A 21,923-nucleotide genomic window follows, 5' to 3' on the forward strand; every position below is an offset into this window, starting at 1 on the left:
GACACCACTCTCCTATTTTAAAAAAAAAAAAAAAAAGAGAGAGAGAGAAATCCTCCTGCTGCCGACCACGACTTCACCTTTAGTATGTCAAGCTCAATTTATTTTTAAATGAAATAATAGTGATTTTAACTGTGCAACAGACCAGTTAAATTGCTTATATGCAAGCTTAGGACAAGCTTACGTAAGCACCACAGACACACACACAGACACACACACACACACACACCCTGCCCACTCCACTTCCTTCCACACATTCAGTCACATAAAAAATGCAGCAGACTTAACTCCCATGTGCATCTTGCGAAAGTTCCCAAAATGTTTTATTTCTGCTCCCTCAATTCGGGGATGTTGTTTATCGATGCAAACTGAATACGTTTGACATTTCATTTCAAACTACGAAAAACAAAATCAGCAGCTTAAATTAGAAACTGAAATGATTATTAGGAAATGACAGTGATTTGCAGCCCGACAAATAATCACACTGACGCACAACGGAGAGCTTTGAGTTTAGAGTTTTCACATAATTTTTATAAATTATATTTAATGTCGCCAATGCACGATGTTGTCATGTTGTCCGTCCATCACATTCTGGTGAACAAGATATCTTCAGAACGCCTTGAGGGAATTTCTTCGTTCAAAACGTTAATTTGGGCTCAAAGATGAACTGATCAGATTTTGGTCGTCATGGGTCAAAGGTCAAGGTCGGTGTGACCATTCAAAACACATGTTTGGGCTTTTGAATGCAACATCTCAGAAACACCCGTAAAGGAATATCTTAAGTAAAAACAATCACTTGGACTCAAAGATTAGAATTTGGAGGTCAAAGGTCATGGTTGCCTCATAAACTCTTCATCCTAACGACGCCTCCAGAGAATCCTTTGGCACAAATGTTCATTCAGACTCAAGGATTAACTGATTTCACTGGTCAAAGGTCAAATGACTTCATGTGGGTCTCACTGCCAGTGTCTGGTTCTAGTTCTGTCTGTACTTCAGTCTGTGGTCGTGCAGATGTTGCGGACTGACAGATGTGTCTCCCCTCTCTTCCTCATCCCTCTGTCTCCTGCAGCCACTGCATCAATCAGATCCTGGAGAGCGTCAGTCACATCCACCAGCATGACATTGTGCACAGGGACCTCAAGGTGAGTTAAACGGGACGCCCTCCTCTGCCATCTTAAACACTAGTTAGATATGAATGTGTGTGTGTGTGTGGTGAAAGAGGATAAAATGCGTCTGTGGGGATACACAACAGGTCTAAACACACACACACACACACACACACACACACACACACACACACACACACACACACACACTCGCACAGATGTCATGCTGTGACGTTAAGAGCAACTTAAGGGATGAGCGTCATCCCTCTCATCATCACCTGCCTGCTCTCCTCCTTATCGCTCCATTCCCATCTTCCCTTAAATCTATACCCCCTCCCCCCCCTCCCCCTTTTTTTCATCTGTACCCCTCCTCCCTCTCCTCTCCGCTCCCTCCTTCATTGCTGAGGAGTGACGAAAGCAGACCAGCTGCTATTAATAGCAGGTCTGTGGGTGAGATGACGGCCACTGACGATTTCCCTCGCAGCGAGCTCGTTCACCCCTGGCAGAGAGCGAGAGCCCCCCCGACCTCCTCAGCTGCGGTGTTTCATTTTTAATAAATACCATGTGTGAGAATCAAACCCCCGAGTAATTACACCACGTTCTTTTTATTTTATTGCCAACACTCGGTTCGGAGTCCTAAACTTTAATATTTTATGCAATAATCATTTATGCGATGGAGCAAAATTAAACTATTACTTTGGAGGAAGGAGACGTAGCTGGAAAATAAACTGAGACACGTATAATAAAATCAGTTTTCGTGTGAGGTGTGAATGGACTTCTGTTGCTGTTCATTGATTTTTACGCTGCATATGGATCTTTGTCATTCGCTGTCTGTGCATCATTACTGCAGTTTGTTCTTTAATGGTATATACGGCTTATCCTCTGAGGGTCACGAACCCCAGCTGATATTAGATGTGGGGAGACCATGCAAACTCCACACAGAAAGACCCAGTCCGAACTGGGATTCGATTCTAATTAAATCAAACTGCTTATTTATTTTATTTTAGTAGTGATGCAAAAGGTATAAAACATGTCGGGGTTCATTTTGTTGAAATGTGTGATGCACCAGACATCTGGGAGATTTTCCATTTGATGGAGTGAACATCTTGGATTTGAATGCTTCGCACAACTCATTCCATTATGTCTATTTGACAGATGCTTTTCCCCAAAGTGCATTTTATTTACTTTCCTGCAAAAAAGCTTAAATATAATGTAAACTACCTGCTCAGCACCAGACAGACAAAGTAAGTTATGATGAACTGGACCTAAAGTCGTCAGGTTCGCCACAAACACAACTCAACAGTAAAGGCACCGTTGCTCTGTATCTGCTGGATGTGTAAACTGGCCACTATTAGCTCATCTCAACTTTATCAACAATTAAATTTCAAAGTTGTTTACATCCCTCAAATTAAATCATCCAAAAAACCCAGTTTTAAAGCTTTAGTTTGTGTTGGAACGATTTGTAGAACAAACAAAAAGACAGAAACATCAGTTTTATTAGTATTTAAATTGTTTCAAAGAACTTCCTTCCATAAATAGACCAATGATGCCAACAAAGTGGGGAGCGGTGTGACCTCACACTCGCACGCATCACATGTCTGCCTCGCCGTCATCTCGGGGGGGCCACTCACTGACGGGAAAACAAGAATTAGAGAGCGAGAGAGAGTTTAGTGCTCTTGGCTGGTGGCAGGCTGGGTTGCCATGGTAACTGTAGGGTGAGGTCACCCGGCTGCAGCAGCATCAGCGTAGGGACTCATTATGCCACCTCCCATCTATCTACCTCGATCTGTCTCTCTCTCTCTCTATCTCTGTTCTCAAGTTGCGTCTTCTCCAGCTCTCTGTCCCCGTGCTTCTATTGTCTATTCTATTGTTCTATCCATTGTCTCCACTCTGCCCGATAGAGGGGGAAAATGATAGGAGGATGGAGGGATGGGTGGATGATGAAGTACTAGATGGAGAGAGAGAGAGAGAGAGGGACAGATGAGAAGAAACAGGCTAAGCACAAAGACGGTTACTAAGAGTGTCATACATGTCTCTGCATTGGAGACGATGAGGACGGCTATCGCTGCAAAGACTTTTACCCTTAAGACGCGCGCGCACACACACACACACACACACACACGTCTCTGTGGCTTCAGAGGTCGTCGTATTTACGTTCATTTCCCAGAGACTTTATCTAGCTCTAATTACTTCTAATACTATAACCTTAAAACATAATTATAATAATAATTTAATTTGAAAATCCACTGAACTTGAACATGAACACACAAACGCATGGGGCCACCACATTGTGTCGTCCTGTTTAAGCCACTCATTCACACGTGGTATTAACCTTCTGTTATCTGGATAAATTATTCGAACAATGACATGTGATCACAGCCCTTTTACATTTACACATTAACAAAGGTTCTTCTTATCTCTGTTCTGCTCTCGATGTGATCGGATCTCAATGTGCAAATGAGGCGGCAAAGATGTCAATGAATATGGTGTGTGAGTGGCAACGAGGTGAGAAGTCAGGGTCATGTGACAGATTAGGAAACACAAAGACGTCCTATTTTTCAGCTGCACTAGCTCGTCTACAATCCTCCGACGCTTCATGGGATCCTGAAGTAAAGCTGCTGTGTATAAGCTTTTCTCCGGTTTCTCCTCAGACGAAGAGGTCGTCTGAGACAAGCAGAGAGAGAGAGAGAGAGAGAGAGAGAGAGAGAGAGAGAGAGAGAGAGAGAGGAGTCGTGTGACCTTTGTGCTTGTTTAGCACATTTCAACTGTACACATGGTGCATTTCCACTTGGCTGAGATCAGTTGTGTTGCACATGTATTTACAGCAGCAGTATCATACAGTCATATTCACCCTGGACACTCACGACCTCTGTAAGTCTGCAGACTTCCCTGTGGGAATCAACCATAATTACAAAAAGACTTTAAGAACAGTAAATGATCACGTTAGAGAAAGTGATTAGAAATGCCTCTGTCCAGGATTTCCCATTCCTCTTAGAGAATGGAGCCCTTTTATTATTATTTATTAGTTTTATTAGGTTAAATGTCCGTTGAGTTATGGTGCAAAGGATTTCATTGTGGGCGTTGTTATGGCCGTGGAAAACATTGCAGAGAAAGAGGTGAAAATGGTTATTGGGGTCAAAGGAGGAGAATAATGATTGAGCCGTCGTACGAAGCAAAAAAACCCAGAATATCCCTTTATTATGAAGGAAACCTTTAGGAAGTAAATCTGAAACAGCTGTGCAGCTTTAATCAGTACGTGACCTCTCATCAGATTTCACTTGACCTCATGTTTCCTCGGTCTCTTCTCCTTAAGTGAGAGTTACTATGAAGCAAAGGAGATGAAAATGAGGAAAGTGAGGACACACTTTCACACAAAGTAGAACACAGCTCAAGTCCTGACTTCTCCCACGATTGTGTGATCAGTCGGACGAGTGTGGAAATGTTAAATCCTGTCTGAGCTGAGTGAAGAGATTCTTCCTTTGCCGCCTGCTTGTCCAGTTCCTGAAGGAGGGGACATGCTTCTCTGTTTCGTCCTTTAATGAAGTGTATTTTTTCCTCTTATATTTATATTGTATTATTTCCTCCTCCATATATGATTTATATTTTATTTCATGCAAAACTTAGGAGTTTGTCCAAAGATGAATTTGACAATCGCATCTTAGTAAAGGCCTGATTGATTTTTGTCCCTCAAGTCTTTGCTTTTCCAGCTGTGGATGGACATTTTTGTGTATTTTTAACCTTTTACACAAATACTATTTGACAAAGGAATGTTGAAAACCGTCCTCGGTTGCCGACCTGAGTGAAAACGTTTCATCCTGAAGATCTGTGTGTGTGTCTGTGTTGCAGCCGGAGAACCTGCTGCTGGCCAGTAAGATGAAGGGAGCAGCGGTGAAGCTCGCAGACTTCGGTCTCGCCATCGAGGTGCAGGCGGAACAACAGGCCTGGTTTGGTAAGAAATCACAACTCTGCTCATAACAATTAGAATTTGTCACCTCATTCTACCAGTTTTCACTTTGAGCAGCTTCGTCAAGGACTCTCCATTGTTGCTTGAGGACATGAAGTATTAAAGTAGTAGGGAGCTTGTTGGCTCAGAACATGAAAACAATATGCTGGGTTTTGTCACTATTATAGAAAAGTAGGTTTTCCAGAAGAGAAATAAATTCTGAACAATAAAAAAAACGTGATTGTTTTATTTATTACAAACGTAAAAAAGAGACCGAACAAGAGGAGGAGGATGATGATGATGAAGAGGGTAAATGGAAGGTTGAGACAGTTATTTATCTTTGTGCTTGTTTTTCTGTGTAAAACTCACTGACAATGTAAATGTTTGTGCAGGTTTTGCAGGAACTCCAGGATATCTGTCTCCAGAGGTGCTGAGAAAGGATCCGTACGGCAAACCAGTCGACATATGGGCATGTGGTCAGTCAACCAGGATCAATGCATGTATGCTGCCACAACTATCCTTCACACGTAAATTTGTTCATAGAGAATGTGTGTGTGTGTGTGTGTGTGTGTGTGTGTGTGTGTGTGTGTGTGTGTGTGTGTGTGTGTGTGTGTGTGTGTGTGTGTGTGTGTGTGTGTGTGTGTGTGTGTGTGTGTGTGTGTGTGTGTGTGTGTGTGTGTGTGTGTGTGCGTCAGGTGTGATCCTGTACATCCTGCTGGTGGGCTACCCTCCCTTCTGGGACGAGGACCAACACAAACTCTACCAACAGATCAAGGCTGGTGCTTATGACGTGAGTTCACCTTCCTCTACAACTGTTTATCCAAACATCAGGTAAACACGGCGAAGGTTTAGAGTTTGCTTCAACTGGGGAGGAGAGGAAATTGCCACTGAGGTGATGTAAAGGCCATAGGAGAATTCACTGTCAGTTATTTGATCTATTATTAATGTAAAATTATTGATCGGGGGGCAGCTCCTATCGCAGGTTCCCTAGAATCTTGAACTGCATGAAACGTGGAATCCAACACACACTCTTTGTTTCCTGTTTGCAACATAATCGACGTGAATGTCAACTCTCGCCATGAGCCCTGCAGGACACCTTCATCTCAAGTCTCATCAGATAACACATTCTGCCGCACAAATTCATTTAAATATTACATTTCAAGTTTTAATTGCTTGCCTCTTGTCATTGGATCATTTTTAATCTTCAGCGATTACTATGTAGAGAGAGCAATGGGCTTATTTATCAGATCTTGTCATAGTCCTCTGGGAGATAGAAATTTAATACGCGTATTAATTTCCATAATTGGAAGCAACCACATCTAATGAATGTGCATAATAAGAACACTGATATGAACCGACTGCGACAAGCACTAATAACAATGTGCACTTCTCCAACATCTTCAATGTCGTGTAGATACCTTCCATCATTTATGTCTCTAATTGACAACTGACACTTACATGTTTGGAGTTGATGTCTCTTGACTACTTGCTTAGAATGTTAGTAGTGAACATATTCTGACTTTATGTTGTTGGAGGGGGGGGGGGGGGGTACAGGTGACTGGGGTGAGATCTGGCTTTGAAGACCCCACCTGGTTCTCTCGCGTATTTAAAAATGAATAAATGAATAATCCTGAGAAATCAACGGGAACAAACACGATATAGTGACAAAGTATAAAGTTACAATAAATCGACTGCACTGTCCAACATAGTAAATTACATGGGACTAGGGAGTTTCCATCATAATCTGAATGCCCCCGGTTCCCTAAATATGATACAATCATCTTTATCATGATTATTATTCCATTAGGAAGCATTGAATGTGTTTAACAGAAGCCAACGTGCGATGAAGTGATTTATGGAGACAAATGAAAGGATGCAAAAAAAGGGAGATGAGGAGGAAGAGCTGTTCCAATAAGTGGAGTTGATGTGATTATGATCGTCCACTGCACTCGTAAAAAAAATCTCAAAGATAATTTTACAGCTCAATAATTTCCAGTTTTATTGAGCACATGCCATAACTCCTCTTCTGCTGCTTGTTTGCTTCACACTCAACAGAGATTGTGTTCATAAACAGAAAGGCACATTTAGTTATTGACAAGTTGGTAATTGATGCACATTTATTAAACCACAACCCAACGTTTGGCTCAGATGAAAATGTTCAGTGTCACCTCTGTTAACACTATTAATATTTGTGATGTCCTCCATTATATGCATATGCAATAAGGAGAGAGATGCACCTTGAAAGCACCCACACATTCTGCTCGCTCTCATTTGTTTAATAAAAACTCTTTCAGTTGGTCGTCATGATCTTTTTGGATTTGTCTAAATATTGTCTTTCTCAAATCGGCATTTAAAGGAGAATTAGTTGTTCTGCAGCTCCAGAATCCTGTGATTCATGCGTCACTGCCCAGTTTGTATTTGCAGAGCTCTTCAACATTTCTTAAATAATATGAAGATGTTTCAATTTCAGATCACAAGTTGTATCTGCACATGTTTTCCTAACTATATATTTGTGTTTACGAACATGTGGTTGAATGTCCAATGAATGCATGTTAACGATAAAACACATTCTTAACATTTCTTATTTCTGCTTTTTTCAGTTTCCTTCTCCAGAGTGGGACACGGTGACGCCTGAGGCCAAGAATCTGATCAATCAGATGTTGACGATCAACCCGGCCAAGAGGATCACTGCCGACCAGGCCATCAAGCATCCCTGGGTCTGCGTAAGTCACACACGTCACCTTCACGTCCAGCGTGTGAAAGTCATCACTTTCCTTTTGTTAAATACAGTGCCTTGCATAAGTATTCACCCCCCTTGGACTTTTTCCCATTATGTACTGTTACTAACTGGAATTCAAATAGACTTAAATAAACTTTTTCCCGTTTGATCAACAAAACATGCATAGTACTTTGGAGGTGCAAAATAAATTTTATTGTGACACAAACAATAATGAGAACAAAAAAGTTGACATCTGTTGGGTGCATAAGTATTCACCCCCCTGTGTCAATACTTGGTAGAACCCCCTTTCGCTGCAATTACAGCTGCAAGTCTTTTGGGGTATGTCTCTACCAGCTTTGCACATCTAGAGATGGAAAGGTTTGTCCATTCTTCTTGGCAAAAAAGATGAAGCTCAGTCAGATTGGATGGAGACCGTCTGTGAACCGCAATCTTCAAGTCTTGCCATAGATTCTCTATTGGATTGAGGTCTGGGCTTTGACTGGGCCATTTTAAGACATTAACATTCTTTAATCCAAACCATTCCTTTGTAGCTCTGGCTGTATGTTTAGGGTCATTGTCCTGCTGGAAGATGAACCTCCGCCCCAGTCTCAAGTCTTTTGCAGACTGCATCAGATTTTCTTCAAGGATTTCCCTGTATTTGGCTCCATCCATCTTTCCCTCTATTCTGACCAGTTTCCCTGTACCTGCTGAAGAGAAGCATCCCCACAGCATGATGCTACCACCACCATATTTCACTGTTGGGATGGTGTGCTCAGGGTGATGGGCAGTGTTGGGTTTTCGCCACACATAGCGTTTTGCATTGAGGCCAAAAAGTTCAATTTTGGTCTCATCTGACCAGAGCACCTTCTTCCACATGTTTGCTGTGTCTCCCACATGGCTTCTGGCAAACTCCAAACGGGATTTTTTATGGATCCCTTTCAACAATGGCTTTCTTCTTGCCACTCTTCCATAAAGGCCAGATTTGTGGAGTAGACGACTAATAGTTGTCCTGTGGACAGATTCTCCCACCTCAGCTGTGGATCTCTGCAACTCCTCCAGAGTAACCATGGGCCTCCTGGTTGCTTCTCTGATTAATTTTCTCCTTGTCCGACTCTTCAGTTTGGGTGGACGGCCTCCTCTTGGTAGGTTTGCGGTTGTGCCATATTCTTTCCATTTTCTTATGATGGATTTTATGGTGCTCAGAGAGATGTTCAAAGCTCTGGATATTTTTTTATAACCTAACCCTGCTTCATATTTCTCCACAACTTTATCCCTGACCTGTTTGGTGAGCTCCTTGGTCTTCATGATGCTGTTTGTTCAGTAATGATCTCCAACAAACTCTGAGTCCGTCACAGAACAGGTGTATTTATACTGAGATTAAATTGCAGACAGGTGGACCCTATTTACTAATTATGTGACTTGCAAATGTGACTTGTGAATGCAATTGGTCGCACCAGATCTTTGTTAGGGGTTTCACAGTAAAGGGGGTGAATACATATGCACTCAACACTTTTCAGATTTTTATTTGTAAATAATTGTGAAATCCATGTAATATTTCCCCCCACTTCCAAATGATGCACTATTTTGTGTTGGTCCATTACATAAACTCACGATGAAATAAATTTTAATCTGTGGTTATACCATGACAAAATGTAGAAAAGTCCAAAGGGGGTGAATACTTATGCAAGACACTGTATGTTAAGTTGTTTATATTCAGCTCACAGCTGTTTAAACCAAGACCAGGTGTTGGTCCAACAGCTTAGTTTTCAATTCTGTGGAACCAAACAGATGCTAAGTTATCTGTCTTGTTTACTAGAAGAGGATTTGTAACTTTGGGTTGAAAGAAACCATCATTTCGATTGCACTCAAAGCAAATAAGAGTTAATTAAAACTGTTTGATTGTCGACAGCATAATGCTCGTCTCGACCTTCAGGTAACTTTTAATCAAAGAACCAGATAAATGGATATGTCAGAATTCACCTAATTTGCCAAACATGTGGTATTTCTTGGTTTTCTCTGTAAATGACATAAATCCAGTTTCACTACTCGTTTGCACTTCACAGCAACAGAGAAGAAAATACTTCAGCGCTAAGAAGTTTCTTTACCTTTGATGGATTAATTCAATCTGTATTGATCCTATTGATGCTTGAATCAATACTCAACCCCAGACTGTGTAGCAGCAGCATCAACACTCACCCCGAGGAGCAGTAATTGAACTGGGAGGTGTCCTAATGCATGAATAATGGACTCTTTGCCTCCACATTGTCTGTCCTCCTTGTCGCTCAGTTATAATGGAGTGAGTGCACCCCCCTCGACATGGTGTAACACTGAAGTTCTGTTTATCTGTCTTCACACAGCAACGCTCCACTGTGGCCTCCATGATGCACCGTCAAGAGACTGTGGAATGTCTCCGCAAGTTCAACGCCAGGAGGAAACTTAAAGTGAGCATCAACACACACACAGATGTACACGCCCGCACAACACAAATACTTAAACTGTGGATCTTTGTGTGTCTGTAGGGAGCTATCCTCACAACAATGCTGGTGTCCAGGAACTTTTCAGGTGAGCTTCTGACGCATCACAGAAACAATCTGTTATTAAGTCATTAAGTTTAATTTAAAATAGATTTCAGTGTGAACTTGTCTTTTTCTGATCCTTCAAATGATGTCCTGCTACTCTACTTCCTGTTTGCGATTTCCATTCCCCCCCCCCTTCACTGCACATGTTTACTCTTGTCCGAGCTGCTTGTCAGCTTTGTCTGCAGTTTTCACTTCGCACTCCAGGGGTTTGGCTTGGATTTCCTCCTCGTAAGCGGTTTGATCTCTCAAACACTTTTTGATTGAACGCTCCTATTTGTGCTCTGGACCTCGGCCTAGCGAGCTAATGCATTATGGCTGCTGGCCCTGTGTTTATATGCTTTCATGTAAGTAAAGTAGCTCCGGTGGATCAGGGCCAACTGCTTCTTACTGGTCAAGATTGATGCCGACTGAGGAGAGCAGACCTCTGAGCTGCTTCACACAGAACTGTAGGCCTGTTTACCACAGTGTCCATGGAGATGAGATGGAAGCATTTTGGTACAAAGGTTTCTCATCTGTTACTGATGGTGGCCGAGACGCCTCACACTAAGTGCATTAACAGAGGAAACAAATGCAAGAGCCACATCGTGAATGCAAATGTTACAACTCAACCCCAGGACCCACAACACGAATTCAAACGCCACAACACGGAAGAAAAAGTGACGACACAACCACAGAAGCTGCAGCACAAATGCAAAAGGTTGATACAGGTGCTTTCTGTATTTCTGTTCTGTGGCTCTTGCATTCCTGTTTTCCGTTAATGCTCTTGTCTGCAACTGAAAAAGGAGTTTCAGGGAAATTCTATGAAGTTAAAATGTCATGACTGGTGAGCAGCTCATTGGATGACACAGTGAATTCTAAAGTAAAGCGAGAGGAAGACGAATGCTGTCGGGCTCTAGTGAGGCTCTTGTCCCACCTGTGGCACCACATTGAATCCCTCTCTGTCCAATAGTGGGACGACAGCACACCAGCCCTGCCGCTACCACCAGCACGGCCGCAATGGCAACGGAAGGTACGTCTGCCAGAGGGGGTGTCGGAGTCGGGCACTGCCAACGTTGCACTTGGGTTGTTGGCATGTGTCCTGGGCTGCTCGAACCCCCCCCTTCCCCCTGTTGCCTGCTGCCTGCTCACTGATGGACCACCTGAGAATGGTCGTTATTGCACTGGGGCATCTTACAAACACACACACACACACACACCAACATGTAAATAAAAAAATACAACTGACCTCTCAGTAGTGGCTGCGTGTCCTGACGCTCTAATGAGCAAAGAGAACCCTCCAGGACGGGATCTTTGGGTTCCTGTGTTGAGCACAGCAGCTGACACCCAGAAACGACCCTTTGACCTCCAGCCAACGACCTCTGCTGTGCATCGACACGACCGGTGCAGGTTTCAAACCTTTTCCTCCGCAGCCAAACCATTTAACCTATATAATATTACAAGTGTATATATAGAAACACCAATATTCAACCTTTTTTAAAGCCGGGCATACACTGTGAGATTTGATGCCAGATTTTGACGCGATTTCTGAATCCGAAAAGATTTTCAGCTTTGTCATGCGTTTTTTGTCGTGTAGTTTACAGCTTTCAGATGGTTGGATGAGTTACTGACATGTCAGAGTTTGTGGTCGGCCGCCATTCGGGCTCTGGAACAGTTGAAAATCAGCCTGTTTTCCGAAACGGCCAAACACAATAACAGGAAATGTAGTTTATGGCTGAAAGTAATTGCACTGCAAGAAAGAAAAGGAAGGACATAAAGAGATTCTCACAGTAAAGTAGTCAGATTGTATGTAGAGATCAGTTTACAATAAAGAAGCCTCATATTTTATTTAACTGCCTGCATGTCCATATGCTGAAACATCTTTTTTTTTAGATGTTTCATCACAGAATCACACACATGATCAAAGCAGCTAGTTCCTCCTTATTTCCTTCGTTAGCAAACAAATTTCGACTTCTTCTTTGACAAAAACACCAGTGAGGCTCCAACACAACGTACAGTGTCCTTAGCGTTTCACATCGATTTAGTGGTACAGTGTGAGGTAGAATTTAACAACATTTCTGAAGTTGCACAGTGTCTGCCCAGCCTAACACTCACCAGTTCCAGCTCCTTTGAATTGGTTTGTATCTCCAGCACGCGGCTGATGCCCAGTCGATGCCTGCCTGTGCTCGCTGCATCTCCTCTGCACGGCTCTGGCACTGAAAGCCAGCCAAGCATGTGAATGAGCGTCCAGTACTGTCCAGTACACCAGCCTGCATGGGAAGCTGGAGGAACGAGTGCAGTGTCCTTTGTGATCTCTTCTTTTTCTTCTCTCTCTCCTGCCTGTTTATATATTTTGTGTGAACAGACAAAACCACAAAATGCCTCGCACCGCAGAATGCTTCAGACAAAATGTCGTTAAATAGACTCAACCCAGTTTGTGTGAAGCATCCTGAGCCCTTTGCAGGTGAATGTCCGACACATAACCGGACGAGCTGTCTGTTGAACGGCCATTCACACAGGGACTTGTGTTTTGATCAGGCGGATCCTTTGCTGACGAGTTGTCAATAATGGATTTTCTTGTTTTGATTGAGCGTCGTCTCATGCGGTGTTGCAGAGATGACGTCCTGTGTTTTTACAGGTTTCTGCTCAGTCACTGTTCAGAGACTGAGCAGGTCTGAAGTGGATGCTGCATGTCAGACGTGTTGATAAACCACTGTCATTGCATGAATCCAAAACAGCCTGACGGGTGTTTTCAGTTCAGATGTTATTGAGTATTATTATATATTTAAAATATTGTTATGTTTTTCTTGTCTTCTTCATCGCCCTCCTTCCTTCTTTATAAATGGAAGGTAAGGGGCGAATCATCGAGACGTGACTCAATGTTTGTATGTGTTTTATTTTTAGTCCACAGTCGTTTCAGAAAGTATTCAGGTCCCGTCACATTGTAGATTTACTTCTCAAGGGAGGATTTGCTCATCACTTTACATTCAGTGTAAACTTCTAACCCATAGTGACAAATAGAAAATGTGTTTTTTAGAATTTACTTGATAGAAAAATAAAAAACTGAAATGTCTCATTGATAAACAAGTATTCAGACCCTTCACAGTTCACACTGCATGTCAGGACAAACCTGAGTCCACTGAGGAATTCTCTGTAGACCTGAGGGAGCTGGAAAGGATCTGGCAGGAAAGATAAACTGGTTCAGGGCTGCAGAGCTTGTAGAGACGTAACCAAGATGAAGCAAAGCTGCCAAAGAACTCAATGTTTTAGTAAATGAGAAAATGTAAAGATGCCTGAAGACTTTCTGAAGCAACTGTACATCTGTGTGTGTGTTTTTATTCGTTATTTGGTCGTTTGTGTGGTTTCTATTCCTTGTTCTAACTTTGTGCTCCAGAGTTCAGGTGCATGACAACAGGTCAGAGTTGTTAATTTACACTAACCGACAGTAAGTTAGTGTTTGCTAATTATAACTTTCTCACTTTATATTTAGTGTAAACATTGGAATCCAAAAGGGATAAACACCTTCAGGGCTCGCACCTGCTCTGAAACGATTTAAATTTTAATAATATGTTTTTAAATCAGTTTTCTTCCGTTCTCCAAGTTTGTTTTTCATTCTCAGTGTCATAAATATCAAATTTCTTTTTAAACATTAAGCAGCGGTTCTTCTCTTAGAGATATATTATTGTGAAATGAGGTTCACGTCATCACTGGACTTAATTTATTTGACCATTACCTGAGTTTGTTAGTTCTGCTGAGCGAGCGATCTCAGCCTCTTCGCTGTTTGTGTGACACTTTCCTCTCTCTCTCTTTCAGCGTGCAAATCTTTACTAAACAAAAAGTCGGACGGTGTGAAGGTAAGTGCTCTGACCCGAGAGGGACTCATCGACTCTTCCTGTCTTTCTGACTCTTCCTGTCTTCTGCTGTCTCCCTTTCAGCCTGTCACCCTAACTGCTCAGTAATAACCTGTGTGTTTTGATATGAAAACTGAAGTATGTCCTTTAAGTTGTATTACCTCTGTGTTCCAGAGTCTTTTCCTACTCTTTTTAAATCTGATTTAAATGTTTTTGTGGCTCAGTGGAAAAGATAGACATTAAAATATTAAGTTGTGGGTTGATCGTGTTTATGAGAAAATAAGGGACATGATAAAGAGTCATAGACGTTTAGGATGATGTTTGTTTTTTACCACCATTTATTTCTTCTTAGCGATTCGCGCCTCCATCACGTCCTGCTGCTCGGTTTGATCGACAGCCTCAGTGCATGCAGTGAAGCGCCATGATCAACAAGCGCCCAAAACAAAAATTCCTCTTACATACAGTAAATAAAATAAAAGATAATCCAGCCCTCCAATAAAACAAACCGCTCCACCAGTGGTTTCAATATTTTTCCTATTAAAAAATAAAAAGAATCCTGGTATTGTCTTTGCAGCTGATTCTTTTTTATCTTTAGTATCCCTCTTTACTACTTTGATTAGTTCCTTGTTTCTCGATGACCCCTTATTTTTTCCTCCTCTCCATTGCTGTCTGTCAGAAAAGGAAGTCCAGCTCGAGTGTTTGTTTGATGGTGAGATCGGCTCTGTCGTTTTCATCCATTTTTCATTATTCGTCTGTCCTCTTCTTTCCGAGTCTACTCCTCCTCCCCCCCCCCCGCCTCCGTTTCAGTTGATTTCTCCCTCCCTTTGCGCAGAGATGCCTGAGGCGTCGTCTATGACATTTTACGTCTTGTCCGCTTTTTGTTTGGATTTCCTAACTTCATCCAACATCTCGGCATCGCCCCCTGTTCTGCCATAGGAGTCACCGAAACCATTTCCAATCCTGACAAATGACAAACACACACAAATACACACTCATCCCCCCCCCCCCTCCGACCTATGGATCAAATCAGGCATTTTGACTTTCTTAAAAACAAATTTCTCATCCCTGACCTCATAGAATTTTTTAATCACCGTTAACATCAATATACAATCATTTCCCCATTTTCAACTATTGTATATTTATTGTATCATCTTTTATTTTTTGATTTGAGTTTCAGTTGTTTTCTTCCTTCTTCCTCTGAATAAAAAAAGCTGTCTTGGTCACCTGCAGATAAGAGTTCAGGCTTGTTAGAAACTTAATAGTGTAATTTAGTAAATTATGGTTTTTTTTTAGTACGAATTCTGCATCATAATCTTTTCATTACTTTAAATATTTTCATGATAAAATTGAAACTTGATGCTATTTGTGAGCAAGAGAGCATCTAAATCCTCGTTACTAATTCCCCAAATACTCAATTTGGAAATGAAAGGTGTTGAGTTATGTGTAAAATCTATGGAGGATCATTTCTGTCTGGAAAAAAAAAATGGGTGAAAAGCCAACGTTTGGTTAACTTTTGGTTTGAGTCATTAAATAACAAATACTACACACTTCCACGCACACGCTCAACAATCAGAGAACAAACTCAAGGCCTCTCACTGCATGCACAGACCCGGACTGGTGACTATATTCAAAAACTTTAATTTCTGGAACTTGTTTTAGATTTAAATTTGTGATATTTATATTTGAAATGCATGTACTGACTGATCTGTATTTTTTTCTTTTCTTTCCGCGGAAGTTTTAGTCGTTGAAAGCAGGTGTAAAAAAAAAGGATGCTAGACTCAAAGAGCTTGTCAGTCAATGAATAAACAGGTTTATAATGGAAACTAAATCTACACGTATCAGTTAAACACATTAGGAACTTGTTGAAGACGTTTAATCTGCTCCTGATGATAAAGAGAGGTCGTGTTAAAGATCAACAGACCAACAGGAGGATTTAAAAACAACAACTCCAACAACAACTACCGTGAAATGCACAAGGCAGTAAGGTGCAGATGCCTGATACAGATAATCAGATAAATCTGTTTAGCATCGAACGTCCCCCTCCTGGATTATGTAGCTTTAAATCTTACCGTCCTACAATATGTGGGATAGTGATATTGGCCATTTACCGGCTCTATTTTCTGTGGTTTGTAGGTTTAGACCCAGTGGGAGCAGTGGGAGTCATTCTGTGTTGTGTTTCTTTGCCCCAGTCGCAGGGAGACAGCAGTAAAAACAGTGTAGTCAGCAGCAGCAGCACCAAAGACAGCAGCATGTCATCTTCAGCACCAATGGTACCCCATCTCTATTTGGTTTCTCTCACGTTGCTTTTCCCTGGCACCACGTCACTGTCTCCATCTTTTTAATGTTTTAGTTCTCATCTTTCTGTCACATCCCACGTTGAGTCCAATCTACTCTGTCCCTCATCCTCTCTGCTTCTGTCGTGAACACAGATTATTGTGATTGTTGCCGGTGGATTTGATGACTTTAAAATTAAACGGCTGTGTTGTTTAGTTTTTTCTCGTTGGAGCATCTCCCCTGGCTCGTGTTTTACCCAGACCTCCTGTGGATATATATATATTTACACAGTGCACAACATCGACAGGTAGACAAATGACTTTCATTTTGCGGCACAACAGCAGACGCTTCAATCAAGCCCCGGTGACTCCTTTGTGTGTCACCTGAGCTCCGGCGCTTTGCTTTTGAAGTCAGACGGGGTTATTGCGATTTCTTGGAAAGCAGAGCTCGAAAAATTCAAACCCTGAACGTCTTACGACATCAAAAGACGAGCTCGGGTTATTTTTACGATATTGCTCTTCGATATGTGGACTGTAAACGATGAGGAGTTCTGGGTAAAAACAGGAGCTGGCGCGGATGTGTAATAGAGACATGAGGATTGTATGAGGATGCAGCCCCTGTTATTGTATATGTTGTGGAATGGAGCCATGTATGAAACATACAGTAGCTTGAACAAAGCTTTCTCCAAACATGCAGCATGAAACACACAGAGAAACTTTACTTTTCACCATTAAGTAAATCACTAGATGCTTATAATTAAGGCTTAAAATACCCAAAACATGTTTAAATACTTTTGAATTCCCCACAATCCAACATGTAATCAAGGGGGGCTGCATGTTCTCCGGTTCCTGGGTGTTGGTTTCGGTGTTGGTCGGGATCAGGAGTGTGACTTAACCACCGTCACTGTGATGACTCAGATGTTGAATTGCTTATTGCTGAATGTTTGTGTGGAAGAGTCAAGACTGAGGATGAGGAGCGGCTTCACAATCACTAATGCAGCAGATACAGATGGTTGATATCAACCATAAAACGATAAATGAGTCAGAAATTTGAACTTGGTTGTTGATTCACTCACAGGACCCTCCTCCTCCTCAGTCGTGACCCTGGCAGGTGAATATTTGTGAATATCTGCAATATTTGTGTTGCAGTACAGCTTCTGTACTGCAGCTCCTCTGCGAGCACACGTGTCTGTGTCTGTCTTCACGGAATACGTTGATATTCCCTGGCATCTTCTCTGGTGAATCCCCGTCCACCCTTTTCCCCTTTTTCATCCATTCCATCCCTGCATGGTAAAGTGTCTCCTACCTCCCCCCAGGAAGCCCAGACAACTGTGGTACACAACCCAGCTGACGGCACCAAGGTAAGCCGCTCCTCCTGCCACCACTAGCCACCAGCCACCATTACTAACACGTGGAGGATTTTCTCTGAATATTACTTCATACATCGCTGTCCCAAAAAAAAACAAGACAAATATTCCTCCTCCTGACTGGAATCCTCTGAACTCCTCACGAGCACCAGCGTGTGTTTACAATTATGGAGCCACTGTAGACTTTCAATGTTTATTTGTAATGGATTGCATTACATTGAAAAACACCATTAGCTTCATAACTTATATATGAATAATGACTACTGCTTTACTACTAAAGTTCATTGGTGAAAAAACTGAAATTCAAACGACCAAAAATCTTGTAATTAAATTTTAAAATTAAATGATTAATCCACCACTTCAAGATGATAAAAATAAGGAAAATAATTAGCAATTATGTTTATTATTGCATAATTTGAAGGCAAATTTAATCTGTTAAAATATGTTTTTACCACATGACCTTTGAGCTAGTTTCAAAGTTATTGGTTAAAAGATTATATTTTTTTGACATAATGCGCTAATTAATAACTTCAAAGCAAATGTTTGATTTGATCGATCAATCATTAATCTGCTGAGCTGAATCAAACCGATCCTGATCCTCATTTCATCACTAAAACAATGTAGAACCTAAACAACGATTTCAACTGTTTTTACCCTCAAGATAAAGTTTTGTAATGTAATAATTTCTCCTAATGTTAGCAAAGGTGTGATTGATTAGATAAAAACGGTATTTTTCACCTTATTTCGTGAAGTTTAATTATCTATTTAACTCAGGTAACTGCAGAATGCTACGGCTAAGTGTGAATCGATTTGAATTGATCAGTCAAAGTGGATCTTTACTCTCGTGTTTCCTTTTCACACGGATCTAAAAGAGAAAATCCTGCACAGCCTCTAACAGCAGCTCTAACACTCACCTCAGGTTTGTTCCTAAACCTGGAACCAGCTCTAACCTCTTTATTTGCTCTGTGTAGATCACTATATGTTGACACTGTTACAAACCTTTCTTGACTCTTTTCTCACTAATTCTTAACAACACTGACTTGCTGCAGTTACACACACACACACACACACACACACACACAAACACTTGTGTTAAATCTAGTGACAGCTGTTCAGTTCGCTCACACACTCTCTGGCGTGCGTGGCTCTCCGTGCTTCCCCTCGCTGCTGTCCTGGCTGGTTTGTGCTCCTGGGAGGGAGTCGTCCACCCGTCCATCTGTCCGTCAGGTTGTCTCTGTGTCCATGTGGGCAGAGTGTCCAAACCGTCCCCCGATTCCCGTCTCACTGACTCATTAAAAGAATGATTTGTCTCGCTGTCTCTCCTTGTCTCTCGTCTTTCTCTCTTCCCACCCACTCCTCTGTCCTCCCTCTGTTGTGTCTGGACCTCTCTCTCTCTGACAGGGCTCCACAGAGAGCTGTAATAACGCAGAAGAGGAGGACATGAAAGGTAGGAAAGGTACTTGTCCAACTTTCACCTTCTCTGCATGGTTCACTTTTCATCCACAGAGCAGACGGAGACACGTCATGACAAACTCCTGGTGTATTCCTTCACTTTATATTAGAGGTAATGCATGTTTGCTGGGGAGAGGTTTCAGTGGTGCGATGTAACAAAGTACATTTACTCTGTGACTGTACTTGAGTAAATATTTCATATATCTGTACTTTTCTTAAATAGATTCATTTTCAGGTACTTTTTACTTTTACTCCACAATATATATCTGTAATTTCTTCTCCACTACAGTTTAACAAAGCCTTGTGCTACATGTTCACAACATTCGTATTATTTTTAAAAGTAATCACTAACACGACGGGAATTGGTCCATTGATCCAATTAGAGTGAGCAGGTAACATTAGACTCCGCCTCCTGCAGCAGCAGCGTCATTGGTGAAGAAGAAAACCTGAAATGTGTTGAGAAGAGATTAATATGACAATATTATTATTCTTGTAGTAACCAAAATGCACAGTACTAGACTTTGCAATAGGGAAAAGTACTTTTACTTTTGATAAGAGAAGATTTACCATGTTACAGCAGCCAAAAGATCATTGAAATACACACAGTAAAGTTTTACTTTTAGTATATTTTAAAGCAAGTAATTTTACTTTTAGCTGTACTTGGTAAATCTTATGTATGTATGTGTACTTTTAGATAAAGGGTTGATAATCCAGGAAAAGATGCAGGATCCGGCTACACAACTAAAATACAACCCACACAAAACCCACTGATTTTGACTTTGGGGGAACTTTTCCCAGCTTATAAAAAGTTTAAAGTTTTTCTTCTACCTTTTAAGTAAAATGTTTGAGAGCTTCCTCCACCACTGCTGTCGCCTACGTCCAGTAAGTTAAGCCGTTCAGATGAGAGATGCCTGTGAGCATCACAGGAAAGATCAATGTAAACCCTGTGCACGTATTTATGGAAAAATACAGAGTTGTCCACTGTAAAAACTAACATGGTGGACAGTGTAGTTTTATTCAGCAGTTCAAGAGTTTTGTGTGACATCCTCATTAACACCTCTGACGCTCACTGTTCTCGACCGTGTGTCGGCACCTTTGCCTCTTTCTTGATTGGCGGTGTGTGTGAGTGTGTGAGTGTGTGCACGCACGCCGGCATTAATGCCGCTCTCCACCTAAGCCTTTAATTAGCCGTCTTCCGCTCGGAGGATGACGCCTGAATGTTTTCAGGTGGATGAAGTAGGACAGGGCTACCCGCAGCTTTCCAGAAAAGAGTTAATCTAGCTACTTGAGCAGCTTTGCCGTGGGTTTACCGGCACTCAATCTCAGAGTGACATGCAATCGAGAGGCCGCTCTCTCCTCCGTCTCCCTCTGAGGCTGAATACATTTAGTTCAAGTTGATTTAGAAGGAAAGTTCTATGAATTTGAAGTTTGTCTACTCAGACACTACGAGGACGCAGCAGCTCTCTGAGATGAAGCACCGGGTCGACACGTTGGTAGTTACAGAGGAACGTGACCAGAATGACACTCAGTACCTGCAGCTGTGTCCCTGCAGCCACAGGCTCTCTGCAGCCTGTTGCACAACCAGATATCTGAGTGTTCTCAAATTCACTTCTGATCAATATTTTAAACGTGGAAACAATGTGATGAAGTAGGCTGTGGAGGAGAATCGTCAGTTCTCCTCTTTGTGGAGCGGTAGACTTCAGTTCATTGTTTAGCTGTCAGCCACACAACTCGCTCTCGTGGTGTTGTTTTGGTCACAGCAGGCAAATGGCTTCAACAAAGAAACCCACTGAACACCACCCACTCGGCACCAAATGGCTGACATACAAAGTTAGTAACTCACGAGCCAGATTACGTCTTTCAGGAGTTGGTGGAAAACAGAACTTTATGAATATTATGGAACTTATATTTATGATGTGGCCAGAAACATGACTTCAAAAGAATGATGATGTTTCTCTGTAACTTCCAAATGTGGAAACTGGAAGAATCCTTGGATCGTGTCGCTTTTGCGGAAACTAACAAACGCCACTGAAAACATAACCTTCATGGCAAAGGTGTAATAAGAAACTGTTCACTTATATGTTATTAAAATATGACATGTCAGTGTTTTGTTTGCAATTAGTAGTTAACATAGTTATTACAGGTTAAAGTCATATTTAAATTCTGTGCTGAAACCACCTGGTATGATGCAACTTATGTGAACATCACTTTTAAACTAAACTTCATTCAAACTTATACAAATCTGATGCATCTGATCTCTGTGGTCTTCATGTTTGTGCTGCTCACAGTCTCCACCTCACTGAGCTCCACACCAGTGTCATTTATTCTGTGTTTCGTTTATAAGGAAAATAATTAGTCGGAGCATTTGGTCAAGGAATTAGATCGAAGAGAATCGAGAGAGAATTCACGATTTATTTTAATCATTTGTTTTGGGGGGCGTTTTTACGAAGCAAATATTTCAACTAGTGACGATTTGCTGTTTTTCTTTTTAATCCACCAACTGCTGAGTTTGATCCGACAAAACAAGCTGAATCACCTCGTGCTCTGTGAACTTTCAACAACCCATTCATCGGATATATTATGGATCTGTTGACTAATGAGTTTCTGGACTGATCATCTCACGCTCTCTGTTTGTGTGTTTGTCTTATGATGGGGGGCAG

The 21,923-nt window shown here is 41.7% G+C and overlaps 1 protein-coding gene and 2 long non-coding RNA genes across 41 annotated transcripts in view; 1 reads left to right on the forward strand and 2 right to left on the reverse strand.

Annotated features, from left to right (window-relative positions):
- camk2g2 (calcium/calmodulin-dependent protein kinase (CaM kinase) II gamma 2) overlaps window positions 1–21,923 on the forward strand; it is a 50,921-nt gene that overhangs the window by 25,021 nt on the left and 3,977 nt on the right. For 4 of the 39 annotated variants that reach the window (XM_034608628.1, XM_034608649.1, XM_034608609.1 and 1 more), the window contains exons 6-17: window positions 1,067–1,139; window positions 4,950–5,052; window positions 5,439–5,522; window positions 5,742–5,836; window positions 7,647–7,769; window positions 10,123–10,206; window positions 10,285–10,327; window positions 11,294–11,353; window positions 14,134–14,174; window positions 16,361–16,441; window positions 17,761–17,805; window positions 19,213–19,267. In XM_034608628.1, the coding sequence (XP_034464519.1) occupies window positions 1,067–1,139; window positions 4,950–5,052; window positions 5,439–5,522; window positions 5,742–5,836; window positions 7,647–7,769; window positions 10,123–10,206; window positions 10,285–10,327; window positions 11,294–11,353; window positions 14,134–14,174; window positions 16,361–16,441; window positions 17,761–17,805; window positions 19,213–19,267 (887 nt within the window). Of the gene's footprint in view, window positions 1–1,066; window positions 1,140–4,949; window positions 5,053–5,438; window positions 5,523–5,741; window positions 5,837–7,646; window positions 7,770–10,122; window positions 10,207–10,284; window positions 10,328–11,293; window positions 11,354–14,133; window positions 14,175–14,847; window positions 14,881–16,360; window positions 16,442–17,760; window positions 17,806–19,212; window positions 19,268–21,923 lie in introns of all 39 variants that reach the window. The other 35 variants (XM_034608610.1, XM_034608624.1, XM_034608623.1 and 32 more) reach the window with 22 other exon arrangements.
- LOC117775471 lies at window positions 1,273–12,175 on the reverse strand. Its single transcript, XR_004616270.1, has 3 exons — window positions 11,760–12,175; window positions 11,529–11,700; window positions 1,273–1,312 (listed from the first exon to the last, which is right to left on the reverse strand). It is a non-coding gene; the product is annotated as an uncharacterized LOC117775471 (long non-coding RNA).
- LOC117775470 lies at window positions 15,374–21,917 on the reverse strand. The gene is made up of 4 exons (XR_004616269.1): window positions 21,800–21,917; window positions 21,405–21,763; window positions 18,040–18,045; window positions 15,374–15,386 (listed from the first exon to the last, which is right to left on the reverse strand). It is a non-coding gene; the product is annotated as an uncharacterized LOC117775470 (long non-coding RNA).

This window comes from Hippoglossus hippoglossus, chromosome 15 (genome assembly GCF_009819705.1).
Source record: "Hippoglossus hippoglossus isolate fHipHip1 chromosome 15, fHipHip1.pri, whole genome shotgun sequence".
In the NCBI taxonomy this organism is placed as follows: domain Eukaryota; kingdom Metazoa; phylum Chordata; class Actinopteri; order Pleuronectiformes; family Pleuronectidae; genus Hippoglossus; species Hippoglossus hippoglossus.